The sequence below is a fragment of the Anolis carolinensis genome, unplaced genomic scaffold, assembly GCF_035594765.1.
Source record: "Anolis carolinensis isolate JA03-04 unplaced genomic scaffold, rAnoCar3.1.pri scaffold_7, whole genome shotgun sequence".
In the NCBI taxonomy this organism is placed as follows: Eukaryota; Metazoa; Chordata; class Lepidosauria; order Squamata; family Dactyloidae; genus Anolis; species Anolis carolinensis.
In genome coordinates this window covers 28,078,201-28,094,031 of record NW_026943818.1, presented here as the reverse complement: position 1 = coordinate 28,094,031, position 15,831 = coordinate 28,078,201, and the positions used below count along the sequence as shown (strand labels likewise).

Genomic DNA, 15,831 nt, shown 5'->3' with positions numbered 1-15,831 from the left:
GAAGGAAGGAAAGAAAGAAGGAAGGAAGGAAGGAAAGAAAGAAGGAAGGAAGGAAGGAAAGAAAGGAGGGAGGGAGGGAGGAAAGAAGAAGGAAACAGGAAAGAAAGAAGGAAAAGAAGGAAGGAGAAAAAGGAGGAAGGAGGAAGGAAGAAGAAAAGGAAGAAAGAGAAGGAAGGAAGAAAGGAAGGAAGGAAGGAAAGAAAAGAAGGAAGGAAGGAAGGAAGGAAGGAAGGAAGGAAGGAAGAAAAGGAGGAAAGAGGAAGGAAAGAAGTATAAAAAGAAAGAGAAGGAAGGAAGGAAGGAAAAGAAGGAAGGAAGGAAGGGAAGGTGGAGAAAAAAGTATCAGAGGAAGAAACGAAGGAAGAAGGAAAGGAAGTATAACAGGAAGAAAGAAGAGGAAAGAGAAAGGAAGGGAAGGAAGGAAGGAAAGAAAAAGGGAATCAAGGAAGGAAGAGAGAGGAAGAGGGAAAGGTGGAGTGTCCGGCCTACCTGCGCTAGTCCGCATGCGGTTCTCGGCCAGCTCGGCGATGGCCCCCGTGGTGACCGTCTTCTTGAGGCGCGAGGTCCCCGGGGTGGCGGCAAAGCCCGTCTTGTGGAGGGTGTCCTCGCTGCTGGCCCTCTTCAGCTGCAAGAGAGAGAGAGAGAGAGAGAGAGAGAGAGAGAGAGGTGACCTATGCCGTGGTTGGGGGAGAGCGGCATCTAGTGGCCGGAGGTGGTATGACACCCAGAGGAAGCCTGGCCCTGGTTTGTGCCCACCTTGCCCAGTCGGGAGTCGAAGGCCAGCGAGGTGGACGACTTGGAGGCCTTCATGCCGGGCGGAGGGACGGGCAGCGGCTTCACCCTCTCCGTCGTGGCCGCCGGACACGCCTTGGACGAGACCGAGGCCCCCCAGGCCCTGCAGGCACCAGCGCCCTTCATGGTCAGGAGCTCCGTCCAGGTCTGGGAATACGAGAGGGGGATGGGATGGAAGGTCATCATATAATAATAATAATAATAATAATAATAATAATAATAATAATAATAATATTCAAGAGCTCCGTCCAGGTCTGGGAAACGGCCAGAGGGATATGAGAGGTGGATATAAGGTGATAATAATAATAATAATAATAAAGCTAATCTTCACATGACGTGGATTGACTACAAAAAGGCCTTTGACTCACTCCCACACAGCTGGATCATCAAGTGCCTGGACGCCATCGGGATTAGTAAAAACGTTGGCACCTTCATTGAAAACATGATGGAGCACTGGAAAACTGAACTGTTTGTTGGAAATGAAAGCTATGGACTTGTCAACATCAGGAGAGGAATTTTCCAGGGAGACTCATTGTCCCCTCTGCTTTTCATTATTGCCATGATCCCTCTGTCAACAATCTTACAAAAAACAAATCTCGGTTATCAAACATCTAAGAAGTCTCACAAAATTTCACATCTGATGTACATGGATGACCTGAAGCTGTATGGGAAAACGGAAACTGAAATCCAGTCTCTGACCAACACTGTCCGAATTTTTAGCACTGATATCAGCATGGAGTTTGGCTTGGACAAATGTTCGACAGTGGCATTGAAGAAGGGAAAAATCATTGAAAGTGAGGGCATCAATATGCCCAATGGCCAAACAATAAAGTGTCACCAGCCAGAGGCCTATAAATATCTGGGCATATTACAGCTGGACAACATCAAGCATGAACATGTGAAGACTGTGGTCAGTAAAGAATACACACAAAGGGTCAGAAAAAATCTCAAAAGCAAGCTCAATGGAGGCAACACCATCAAGGCCATAAACACCTGGGCCATACCTGTCATAAGATATACTGCTGGCATCATAAACTGGACACAGGTGGAACTGGACAATTTGGACAGAAAAACAAGAAAACTCATGACCATTCATCACTCACTGCACCCTCGCAGGGATGTTGACCGGCTGTATCTGCCTAGAAGATCAGGGGGCAGAGGACTCTTACAAGTAAAACAAGCCGTCAAAGAAGAAGAACATGCCCTGGCAGAATATGTCAAGCAAAGTGAAGAACCAGCTTTGATTGAAGTCAAAAATCAGAAACTCCTCAAAACACAGCAAACAAAAAAACAGTACAAGAAAACCGCACTACAAACTAGAGCTGACGAAAAAAAAAACCCAGTACAAGAAAACCGCACTACAAACTAGAGCAGAATCAGTACAAGAAAACCGCACTACAAACTAGAGCAGAATCAGTACAAGAAAACCGCACTACAAACTAGGGCAGAATCAGTACAAGAAAACCGCACTACAAACTAGAGCAGAATCAGTACAAGAAAACCGCACTACAAACTAGAGCAGAACCAGTACAAGAAAACCACACTACAAACTAGAGCAGAATCAGTACAAGAAAACCGCACTACAAACTAGAGCAGAACCAGTACAAGAAAACCGCACTACAAACTAGACCAGAACCAGTATAAGAAAACCGCACTACAAACTAGAGCAGAATCAGTACAAGAAAACCGCACTACAAACTAGAGCAGAATCAGTACAAGAAAACCGCACTACAAACTAGAGCAGAACCAGTACAAGAAAACCGCACTACAAACTAGAGCAGAATCAGTACAAGAAAACCGCACTACAAACTAGAGCAGAATCAGTACAAGAAAACCGCAGTACAAACTAGTGCAGAATCAGTACAAAAAAACTGCACTACAAACTAGTGCAGAATCAGTACAAGAAAACCGCACTACAAACTAGAGCAGAATCAGTGCAAGAAAACCGCACTACAAACTAGAGCAGAACCAGTACAAGAAAACCGCACTACAAACTAGAGCAGAATCAGTACAAGAAAACCGCACTACAAACTAGTGCAGAATCAGTACAAGAAAACCGCACTACAAACTAGGGCAGAATAAGTACAAGAAAACCGCACTACAAACTAGAGCAGAATCAGTACAAGAAAACCGCACTACAAACTAGAGCAGAACCAGTACAAGAAAACCGCACTACAAACTAGAGCAGAATCACTACAAGAAAACCGCACTACAAACTAGTGCAGAATCAGTACAAGAAAACCGCACTACAAACTAGTGCAGAATCAGTACAAGAAAACCGCACTACAAACTAGGGCAGAATCAGTACAAGAAAACTGCACTACAAACTAGGGCAGAATCAGTACAAGAAAATTGCACTACAAACTAGAGCAGAATCAGTACAAGAAAACCACACTACAAACTAGAGCAGAACCAGTACAAGAAAACCGCACTACAAACTAGGGCAGAATCAGTACAAGAAAACTGCACTACAACCTAGAGCAGAATCAGTACAAGAAAACCGCACTACAAACTAGAGCAGAACCAGTACAAGAAAACCGCACTACAAACTAGAGCAGAATCACTACAAGAAAACCGCACTACAAACTAGTGCAGAATCAGTACAAGAAAACCGCACTACAAACTAGTGCAGAATCAGTACAAGAAAACCGCACTACAAACTAGGGCAGAATCAGTACAAGAAAACTGCACTACAAACTAGAGCAGAATCAGTACAAGAAAACCGCACTACAAACTAGGGCAGAATCAGTACAAGAAAACCACACTACAAACTAGAGCAGAACCAGTACAAGAAAACCACACTACAAACTAGAGCAGAACCAGTACAAGAAAACCGCACTACAAACTAGAGCAGAATCAGTACAAAAAAACCACACTACAAACTAGAGCAGAACCAGTACAAGAAAACTGCACTACAAACTAGAGCAGAATCAGTACAAGAAAACCACACTACAAACTAGAGCAGAATCAGTACAAGAAAACTGCACTACAAACTAGAGCAGAATCAGTACAAGAAAACCGCACTACAAACTAGAGCAGAATCAGTACAAGAAAACCGCACTACAAACTAGTGCAGAATCAGTACAAGAAAACCGCACTACAAACTAGAGCAGAACCAGTACAAGAAAACCGCACTACAAACTAGAGCAGAACCACTACAAGAAAACCGCACTACAAACTAGAGCAGAATCACTACAAGAAAACCGCACTACAAACTAGTGCAGAATCAGTACAAGAAAACTGCACTACAAACTAGTGCAGAATCAGTACAAGAAAACCGCACTACAAACTAGTGCAGAATCAGTACAAGAAAACCGCACTACAAACTAGTGCAGAATCAGTACAAGAAAACCGCACTACAAACTAGTGCAGAATCAGTACAAGAAAACCGCACTACAAACTAGAGCAGAATCAGTACAAGAAAACCGCACTACAAACTAGAGCAGAATCAGTACAAGAAAACCGCACTACAAACTAGAGCAGAATCAGTACAAGAAAACCGCACTACAAACTAGTGCAGAATCAGTACAAGAAAACCGCACTACAAACTAGAGCAGAATCAGTACAAGAAAACCGCACTACAAACTAGGGCAGAATAAGTACAAGAAAACCGCACTACAAACTAGAGCAGAATCAGTACAAGAAAACCGCACTACAAACTAGAGCAGAACCAGTACAAGAAAACCGCACTACAAACTAGAGCAGAATCACTACAAGAAAACCGCACTACAAACTAGTGCAGAATCAGTACAAGAAAACCGCACTACAAACTAGAGCAGAATCAGTACAAGAAAACCGCACTACAAACTAGAGCAGAATCAGTACAAGAAAACCGCACTACAAACTAGAGCAGAATCAGTACAAGAAAACCGCACTACAAACTAGAGCAGAATCAGTACAAGAAAACCGCACTACAAACTAGAGCAGAATCAGTACAAGAAAACCGCACTACAAACTAGAGCAGAATCAGTACAAGAAAACCGCACTACAAACTAGAGCAGAATCAGTACAAGAAAACCGCACTACAAACTAGAGCAGAATCAGTACAAGAAAACCGCACTACAAACTAGAGCAGAATCAGTACAAGAAAACCGCACTACAAACTAGAGCAGAATCAGTACAAGAAAACCGCACTACAAACTAGTGCAGAATCAGTACAAGAAAACCGCACTACAAACTAGAGCAGAATCAGTACAAGAAAACCGCACTACAAACTAGAGCAGAATCAGTACAAGAAAACCGCACTACAAACTAGTGCAGAATCAGTACAAGAAAACCGCACTACAAACTAGAGCAGAATCAGTACAAGAAAACCGCACTACAAACTAGAGCAGAATCAGTACAAGAAAACCGCACTACAAACTAGAGCAGAACCAGTACAAGAAAACCGCACTACAAACTAGAGCAGAACCAGTACAAGAAAACCGCACTACAAACTAGAGCAGAATCACTACAAGAAAACCGCACTACAAACTAGTGCAGAATCAGTACAAGAAAACCGCACTACAAACTAGTGCAGAATCAGTACAAGAAAACCGCACTACAAACTAGGGCAGAATCAGTACAAGAAAACTGCACTACAAACTAGGGCAGAATCAGTACAAGAAAATTGCACTACAAACTAGAGCAGAATCAGTACAAGAAAACCACACTACAAACTAGAGCAGAACCAGTACAAGAAAACCGCACTACAAACTAGGGCAGAATCAGTACAAGAAAACTGCACTACAACCTAGAGCAGAATCAGTACAAGAAAACCGCACTACAAACTAGAGCAGAACCAGTACAAGAAAACCGCACTACAAACTAGAGCAGAATCACTACAAGAAAACCGCACTACAAACTAGTGCAGAATCAGTACAAGAAAACCGCACTACAAACTAGTGCAGAATCAGTACAAGAAAACCGCACTACAAACTAGGGCAGAATCAGTACAAGAAAACTGCACTACAAACTAGAGCAGAATCAGTACAAGAAAACCGCACTACAAACTAGGGCAGAATCAGTACAAGAAAACCACACTACAAACTAGAGCAGAACCAGTACAAGAAAACCACACTACAAACTAGAGCAGAACCAGTACAAGAAAACCGCACTACAAACTAGAGCAGAATCAGTACAAAAAAACCACACTACAAACTAGAGCAGAACCAGTACAAGAAAACTGCACTACAAACTAGAGCAGAATCAGTACAAGAAAACCACACTACAAACTAGAGCAGAATCAGTACAAGAAAACTGCACTACAAACTAGAGCAGAATCAGTACAAGAAAACCGCACTACAAACTAGAGCAGAATCAGTACAAGAAAACCGCACTACAAACTAGTGCAGAATCAGTACAAGAAAACCGCACTACAAACTAGAGCAGAACCAGTACAAGAAAACCGCACTACAAACTAGAGCAGAACCACTACAAGAAAACCGCACTACAAACTAGAGCAGAATCACTACAAGAAAACCGCACTACAAACTAGTGCAGAATCAGTACAAGAAAACTGCACTACAAACTAGTGCAGAATCAGTACAAGAAAACCGCACTACAAACTAGTGCAGAATCAGTACAAGAAAACCGCACTACAAACTAGAGCAGAATCAGTACAAGAAAACCGCACTACAAACTAGAGCAGAATCAGTACAAGAAAACCGCACTACAAACTAGAGCAGAATCAGTACAAGAAAACTGCACTACAAACTAGTGCAGAATCAGTACAAGAAAACCGCACTACAAACTAGAGCAGAATCAGTACAAGAAAACCGCACTACAAACTAGGGCAGAATAAGTACAAGAAAACCGCACTACAAACTATAGCAGAATCAGTACAAGAAAACCGCACTACAAACTAGAGCAGAACCAGTACAAGAAAACCGCACTACAAACTAGAGCAGAATCACTACAAGAAAACCGCACTACAAACTAGTGCAGAATCAGTACAAGAAAACCGCACTACAAACTAGAGCAGAATCAGTACAAGAAAACCGCACTACAAACTAGAGCAGAATCAGTACAAGAAAACCGCACTACAAACTAGAGCAGAATCAGTACAAGAAAACCGCACTACAAACTAGAGCAGAATCAGTACAAGAAAACCGCACTACAAACTAGAGCAGAATCAGTACAAGAAAACCGCACTACAAACTAGAGCAGAATCAGTACAAGAAAACCGCACTACAAACTAGAGCAGAATCAGTACAAGAAAACCGCACTACAAACTAGTGCAGAATCAGTACAAGAAAACCGCACTACAAACTAGAGCAGAATCAGTACAAGAAAACCGCACTACAAACTAGAGCAGAATCAGTACAAGAAAACCGCACTACAAACTAGAGCAGAATCAGTACAAGAAAACCGCACTACAAACTAGAGCAGAACCAGTACAAGAAAACCGCACTACAAACTAGAGCAGAATCACTACAAGAAAACCGCAATACAAACTAGTGCAGAATCAGTACAAGAAAACCGCACTACAAACTAGAGCAGAATCAGTACAAGAAAACCGCACTACAAACTAGAGCAGAATCAGTACAAGAAAACCGCACTACAAACTAGGGCAGAATCAGTACAAGAAAACCGCACTACAAACTAGAGCAGAATCAGTACAAGAAAACCGCACTACAAACTAGAGCAGAACCAGTACAAGAAAACCGCACTACAAACTAGAGCAGAACCAGTACAAGAAAACCGCACTACAAACTAGAGCAGAACCAGTACAAGAAAACCGCACTACAAACTAGTGCAGAATCAGTACAAGAAAACCGCACTACAAACTAGGGCAGAACCAGTACAAGAAAACCGCACTACAAACTAGAGCAGAACCAGTACAAGAAAACCGCACTACAAACTAGAGCAGAATCAGTACAAGAAAACCGCACTACAAACTAGAGCAGAATCAGTACAAGAAAACCGCACTACAAACTAGAGCAGAATCAGTACAAGAAAACCGCACTACAAACTAGAGCAGAATCAGTACAAGAAAACCGCACTACAAACTAGAGCAGAATCAGTACAAGAAAACCGCACTACAAACTAGAGCAGAACCAGTACAAGAAAACCGCACTACAAACTAGAGCAGAACCAGTACAAGAAAACCGCACTACAAACTAGGGCAGAATCAGTACAAGAAAACCGCACTACAAACTAGAGCAGAATCAGTACAAGAAAACCGCACTACAAACTAGAGCAGAATCAGTACAAGAAAACCGCACTACAAACTAGAGCAGAACCAGTACAAGAAAACCGCACTACAAACTAGAGCAGAACCAGTACAAGAAAACCGCACTACAAACTAGAGCAGAATCACTACAAGAAAACCGCACTACAAACTAGTGCAGAATCAGTACAAGAAAACCGCACTACAAACTAGTGCAGAATCAGTACAAGAAAACCGCACTACAAACTAGGGCAGAATCAGTACAAGAAAACTGCACTACAAACTAGGGCAGAATCAGTACAAGAAAATTGCACTACAAACTAGAGCAGAATCAGTACAAGAAAACCACACTACAAACTAGAGCAGAACCAGTACAAGAAAACCGCACTACAAACTAGGGCAGAATCAGTACAAGAAAACTGCACTACAACCTAGAGCAGAATCAGTACAAGAAAACCGCACTACAAACTAGAGCAGAACCAGTACAAGAAAACCGCACTACAAACTAGAGCAGAATCACTACAAGAAAACCGCACTACAAACTAGTGCAGAATCAGTACAAGAAAACCGCACTACAAACTAGTGCAGAATCAGTACAAGAAAACCGCACTACAAACTAGGGCAGAATCAGTACAAGAAAACTGCACTACAAACTAGAGCAGAATCAGTACAAGAAAACCGCACTACAAACTAGGGCAGAATCAGTACAAGAAAACCACACTACAAACTAGAGCAGAACCAGTACAAGAAAACCACACTACAAACTAGAGCAGAACCAGTACAAGAAAACCGCACTACAAACTAGAGCAGAATCAGTACAAAAAAACCACACTACAAACTAGAGCAGAACCAGTACAAGAAAACTGCACTACAAACTAGAGCAGAATCAGTACAAGAAAACCACACTACAAACTAGAGCAGAATCAGTACAAGAAAACTGCACTACAAACTAGAGCAGAATCAGTACAAGAAAACCGCACTACAAACTAGAGCAGAATCAGTACAAGAAAACCGCACTACAAACTAGTGCAGAATCAGTACAAGAAAACCGCACTACAAACTAGAGCAGAATCAGTACAAGAAAACCGCACTACAAACTAGAGCAGAATCAGTACAAGAAAACCGCACTACAAACTAGAGCAGAATCAGTACAAGAAAACCGCACTACAAACTAGAGCAGAACCAGTACAAGAAAACCGCACTACAAACTAGAGCAGAATCACTACAAGAAAACCGCACTACAAACTAGTGCAGAATCAGTACAAGAAAACCGCACTACAAACTAGAGCAGAATCAGTACAAGAAAACCGCACTACAAACTAGAGCAGAATCAGTACAAGAAAACCGCACTACAAACTAGAGCAGAATCAGTACAAGAAAACCGCACTACAAACTAGAGCAGAATCAGTACAAGAAAACCGCACTACAAACTAGTGCAGAATCAGTACAAGAAAACCGCACTACAAACTAGAGCAGAATCAGTACAAGAAAACCGCACTACAAACTAGAGCAGAATCAGTACAAGAAAACCGCACTACAAACTAGAGCAGAATCAGTACAAGAAAACCGCACTACAAACTAGAGCAGAATCAGTACAAGAAAACCGCACTACAAACTAGAGCAGAATCAGTACAAGAAAACCGCACTACAAACTAGAGCAGAATCAGTACAAGAAAACCGCACTACAAACTAGAGCAGAACCAGTACAAGAAAACCGCACTACAAACTAGAGCAGAACCAGTACAAGAAAACCGCACTACAAACTAGTGCAGAATCAGTACAAGAAAACCGCACTACAAACTAGAGCAGAATCAGTACAAGAAAACCGCACTACAAACTAGAGCAGAATCAGTACAAGAAAACCGCACTACAAACTAGAGCAGAACCAGTACAAGAAAACCGCACTACAAACTAGAGCAGAACCAGTACAAGAAAACCGCACTACAAACTAGAGCAGAATCACTACAAGAAAACCGCACTACAAACTAGTGCAGAATCAGTACAAGAAAACCGCACTACAAACTAGTGCAGAATCAGTACAAGAAAACCGCACTACAAACTAGGGCAGAATCAGTACAAGAAAACTGCACTACAAACTAGGGCAGAATCAGTACAAGAAAATTGCACTACAAACTAGAGCAGAATCAGTACAAGAAAACCACACTACAAACTAGAGCAGAACCAGTACAAGAAAACCGCACTACAAACTAGGGCAGAATCAGTACAAGAAAACTGCACTACAACCTAGAGCAGAATCAGTACAAGAAAACCGCACTACAAACTAGAGCAGAACCAGTACAAGAAAACCGCACTACAAACTAGAGCAGAATCACTACAAGAAAACCGCACTACAAACTAGTGCAGAATCAGTACAAGAAAACCGCACTACAAACTAGTGCAGAATCAGTACAAGAAAACCGCACTACAAACTAGGGCAGAATCAGTACAAGAAAACTGCACTACAAACTAGAGCAGAATCAGTACAAGAAAACCGCACTACAAACTAGGGCAGAATCAGTACAAGAAAACCACACTACAAACTAGAGCAGAACCAGTACAAGAAAACCACACTACAAACTAGAGCAGAACCAGTACAAGAAAACCGCACTACAAACTAGAGCAGAATCAGTACAAAAAAACCACACTACAAACTAGAGCAGAACCAGTACAAGAAAACTGCACTACAAACTAGAGCAGAATCAGTACAAGAAAACCACACTACAAACTAGAGCAGAATCAGTACAAGAAAACTGCACTACAAACTAGAGCAGAATCAGTACAAGAAAACCGCACTACAAACTAGAGCAGAATCAGTACAAGAAAACCGCACTACAAACTAGTGCAGAATCAGTACAAGAAAACCGCACTACAAACTAGAGCAGAACCAGTACAAGAAAACCGCACTACAAACTAGAGCAGAACCACTACAAGAAAACCGCACTACAAACTAGAGCAGAATCACTACAAGAAAACCGCACTACAAACTAGTGCAGAATCAGTACAAGAAAACTGCACTACAAACTAGTGCAGAATCAGTACAAGAAAACCGCACTACAAACTAGTGCAGAATCAGTACAAGAAAACCGCACTACAAACTAGAGCAGAATCAGTACAAGAAAACCGCACTACAAACTAGAGCAGAATCAGTACAAGAAAACCGCACTACAAACTAGAGCAGAATCAGTACAAGAAAACTGCACTACAAACTAGTGCAGAATCAGTACAAGAAAACCGCACTACAAACTAGAGCAGAATCAGTACAAGAAAACCGCACTACAAACTAGGGCAGAATAAGTACAAGAAAACCGCACTACAAACTATAGCAGAATCAGTACAAGAAAACCGCACTACAAACTAGAGCAGAACCAGTACAAGAAAACCGCACTACAAACTAGAGCAGAATCACTACAAGAAAACCGCACTACAAACTAGTGCAGAATCAGTACAAGAAAACCGCACTACAAACTAGAGCAGAATCAGTACAAGAAAACCGCACTACAAACTAGAGCAGAATCAGTACAAGAAAACCGCACTACAAACTAGAGCAGAATCAGTACAAGAAAACCGCACTACAAACTAGAGCAGAATCAGTACAAGAAAACCGCACTACAAACTAGAGCAGAATCAGTACAAGAAAACCGCACTACAAACTAGAGCAGAATCAGTACAAGAAAACCGCACTACAAACTAGAGCAGAATCAGTACAAGAAAACCGCACTACAAACTAGTGCAGAATCAGTACAAGAAAACCGCACTACAAACTAGAGCAGAATCAGTACAAGAAAACCGCACTACAAACTAGAGCAGAATCAGTACAAGAAAACCGCACTACAAACTAGAGCAGAATCAGTACAAGAAAACCGCACTACAAACTAGAGCAGAACCAGTACAAGAAAACCGCACTACAAACTAGAGCAGAATCACTACAAGAAAACCGCAATACAAACTAGTGCAGAATCAGTACAAGAAAACCGCACTACAAACTAGAGCAGAATCAGTACAAGAAAACCGCACTACAAACTAGAGCAGAATCAGTACAAGAAAACCGCACTACAAACTAGGGCAGAATCAGTACAAGAAAACCGCACTACAAACTAGAGCAGAATCAGTACAAGAAAACCGCACTACAAACTAGAGCAGAACCAGTACAAGAAAACCGCACTACAAACTAGAGCAGAACCAGTACAAGAAAACCGCACTACAAACTAGAGCAGAACCAGTACAAGAAAACCGCACTACAAACTAGTGCAGAATCAGTACAAGAAAACCGCACTACAAACTAGGGCAGAACCAGTACAAGAAAACCGCACTACAAACTAGAGCAGAACCAGTACAAGAAAACCGCACTACAAACTAGAGCAGAATCAGTACAAGAAAACCGCACTACAAACTAGAGCAGAATCAGTACAAGAAAACCGCACTACAAACTAGAGCAGAATCAGTACAAGAAAACCGCACTACAAACTAGAGCAGAACCAGTACAAGAAAACCGCACTACAAACTAGGGCAGAATCAGTACAAGAAAACCGCACTACAAACTAGGGCAGAATCAGTACAAGAAAACCGCACTACAAACTAGGGCAGAATCAGTACAAGAAAACCGCACTACAAACTAGTGCAGAATCAGTACAAGTAAACCGCACTACAAACTAGAGCAGAATCAGTACAAGAAAACCGCACTACAAACTAGCAGAATCAGTACAAGAAAACCGCACTACAAACTAGAGCAGAATCAGTACAAGAAAACCGCACTACAAACTAGAGCAGAATCAGTACAAGAAAACCGCACTACAAACTAGAGCAGAATCAGTACAAGAAAACCGCACTACAAACTAGTGCAGAATCAGTACAAGAAAACCGCACTACAAACTAGAGCAGAATCAGTACAAGAAAACCGCACTACAAACTAGAGCAGAATCAGTACAAGAAAACCGCACTACAAACTAGAGCAGAACCAGTACAAGAAAACCGCACTACAAACTAGAGCAGAATCACTACAAGAAAACCGCACTACAAACTAGTGCAGAATCAGTACAAGAAAACCGCACTACAAACTAGTGCAGAATCAGTACAAGAAAACCGCACTACAAACTAGGGCAGAATCAGTACAAGAAAACTGCACTACAAACTAGGGCAGAATCAGTACAAGAAAATTGCACTACAAACTAGAGCAGAATCAGTACAAGAAAACCACACTACAAACTAGAGCAGAACCAGTACAAGAAAACCGCACTACAAACTAGAGCAGAATCAGTACAAGTAAACCGCACTACAAACTAGGGCAGAATCAGTACAAGTAAACCGCACTACAAACTAGGGCAGAATCAGTACAAGAAAACCGCACTACAAACTAGAGCAGAATCAGTACAAGTAAACCGCACTACAAACTAGGGCAGAATCAGTACAAGAAAACCGCACTACAAACTAGAGCAGAATCAGTACAAGTAAACCGCACTACAAACTAGGGCAGAATCAGTACAAGAAAACCGCACTACAAACTAGAGCAGAATCAGTACAAGTAAACCGCACTACAAACTAGGGCAGAATCAGTACAAGAAAACCGCACTACAAACTAGAGCAGAATCAGTACAAGTAAACCGCACTACAAACTAGGGCAGAATCAGTACAAGAAAACCGCACTACAAACTAGAGCAGAATCAGTACAAGAAAACCGCACTACAAACTAGAGCAGAATCAGTACAAGAAAGCCGCACTACAAACTAGAGCAGAATCAGTACAAGAAAACCGCACTACAAACTAGAGCAGAATCAGTACAAGAAAACCGCACTACAAACTAGAGCAGAATCAGTACAAGAAAACCGCACTACAAACTAGAGCAGAATCAGTACAAGAAAACCGCACTACAAACTAGAGCAGAATCAGTACAAGTAAACCGCACTACAAACTAGAGCAGAATCAGTACAAGAAAACCGCACTACAAACTAGAGCAGAATCAGTACAAGAAAACCGCACTACAAACTAGGGCAGAATCAGTACAAGAAAACCGCACTACAAACTACAAGAAGGAGACAGAATGCCTGTTCCTTGCAGCCCGTTTGTTCCCCTTTTCCTTCCTGACGTGGTTTCGGGGCCGGATGCCGGCAAACGAGTGGGCGGTCGAGGAATGGAAATCTGTTCTGAATATTTTCCTCTTTTCCCTGTTTCACCTCCTCTTGCGATTCAAAGGCAAAGGAGGAAAAGCACGTTCTGTGAAAAGCTCAAAGAGCCAGCGTTGTCCCGCCAGAGCTGTACCTATTGATCTACCCACGTTTGCACGTTTTTGAACTGCTAGGTTGGCAGGAGCTGGGGCTAACAGCGGGAGCTCACCCCACTCCCCGGATTCGAACTGCCGCCTTTTCGGTCCACAAGTTCAGCAGCTCAGCGGTTTATCTTGTCTGTTGCTGTTTACAATTATTGTATATCTATTTTTTATATTTATTATATTTATTCTCATTACATATATTAGTATTTAGTACTATATTTATTGTATTCATTGTTTTTGTTCTTGTTACCTTTATTACCATTGTATTTATATTTATTATATTTATATTATATTTATTTTATCTATATGATATTTATTATATTTTTGCTATATTTATTATATTATTCTTATTACAATTATTGTTTATGATAATTACATTTATATTTGTTTTATTATATTTATTACATTTATTCTTATTACATTTATTATTAATCATAAATTAATATAGTAATATATTTTATAATATATTAACTCATATATTAATTAATATAATTTAAAAATAATAAAATATAATAATAAAAATATAATATAATGCAATAATAACGTAATAATTATAATAAAAAATATTATAATGTAATAACAATAATAACATAATAATTATAATAATAAAATATTAACAATAGTTAATATAATATTAAAATAACAATAGTTAATATAATAGTAAAATATAATAATATAATGTAATAATAATTATAATAATTATAATAAAATATAATAATGTAATGTAATAATAAAATATTAATATTATAATAATAAAATATTATAATATATTGTAATAATAACAATAGTTATAATAATAAAATATAATAATATAATGCAATAATAATTATTATACTAATAAAAATATTATATAATGTAATAACAATAACATAATAATTATAAATAATACAATATAATAATTATAACAATAGTTATTATAATAATAAAATATAATATAATGTAATAATAATAACATAATTATAATAATAATATAATGTAATAATAATAACATAATACTTATTAGTAATAATGATATAATAGTTATAATAATAAAATATAATAATAATATAATGTACTATAATAATAACATAATAGTAATATAATGTAATAATAATAATAACATTATTATTATTATTATTATTATTATTATTAGGTTTTATTTTTATTATTAATGGCCCTGTAGGTACCCAGAGATTCTGGTCACGACTAGAATGCAAGACAACCCCAAACATTTAATAACGATCCCATATATATATATATATATATATATATACATATACATACACACACAAAAAAAAAATCCAATGCAATGAAAAGGAGGAGAGAAAAGACAGAGAAGAATCCCAATTATATTATAAAATAATAATTATTATTATTATATTATACTATTATAATATTATTATTATTATATTATACTATTATTATATTATATTATTCCCTAACACACACACAAAAAACCCAATGCAATGAAAAGGAGGAGAGAAAAGAGAGAAGCCCAATTATATTATTATATTATGTTTATTATTATTATTATATTATACTATTATATTATTATTATATTATACTATTATATTATTATTATATTATACTATTATTATATTATATTATTCCCTAACACACACACAAAAAAACCCAATGCAATGAAAAG

The 15,831-nt window shown here is 39.3% G+C and overlaps 1 protein-coding gene across 2 annotated transcripts in view; it reads right to left on the bottom strand.

Moving 5' to 3' along the window:
• Positions 1-15,831, bottom strand: part of specc1 (sperm antigen with calponin homology and coiled-coil domains 1) — an 84,000-nt gene that overhangs the window by 67,358 nt on the left and 811 nt on the right. For both annotated transcript variants that reach the window (XM_062960724.1, XM_062960722.1), the window contains exons 2-3: positions 757-939; positions 490-625 (exon numbers count right to left, since the gene is read on the bottom strand). In XM_062960724.1, the coding sequence (XP_062816794.1) occupies positions 490-625; positions 757-918 (298 nt within the window). In that variant the 5' untranslated portion in view covers positions 919-939. The remainder of the gene's footprint in view (positions 1-489; positions 626-756; positions 940-15,831) is intronic.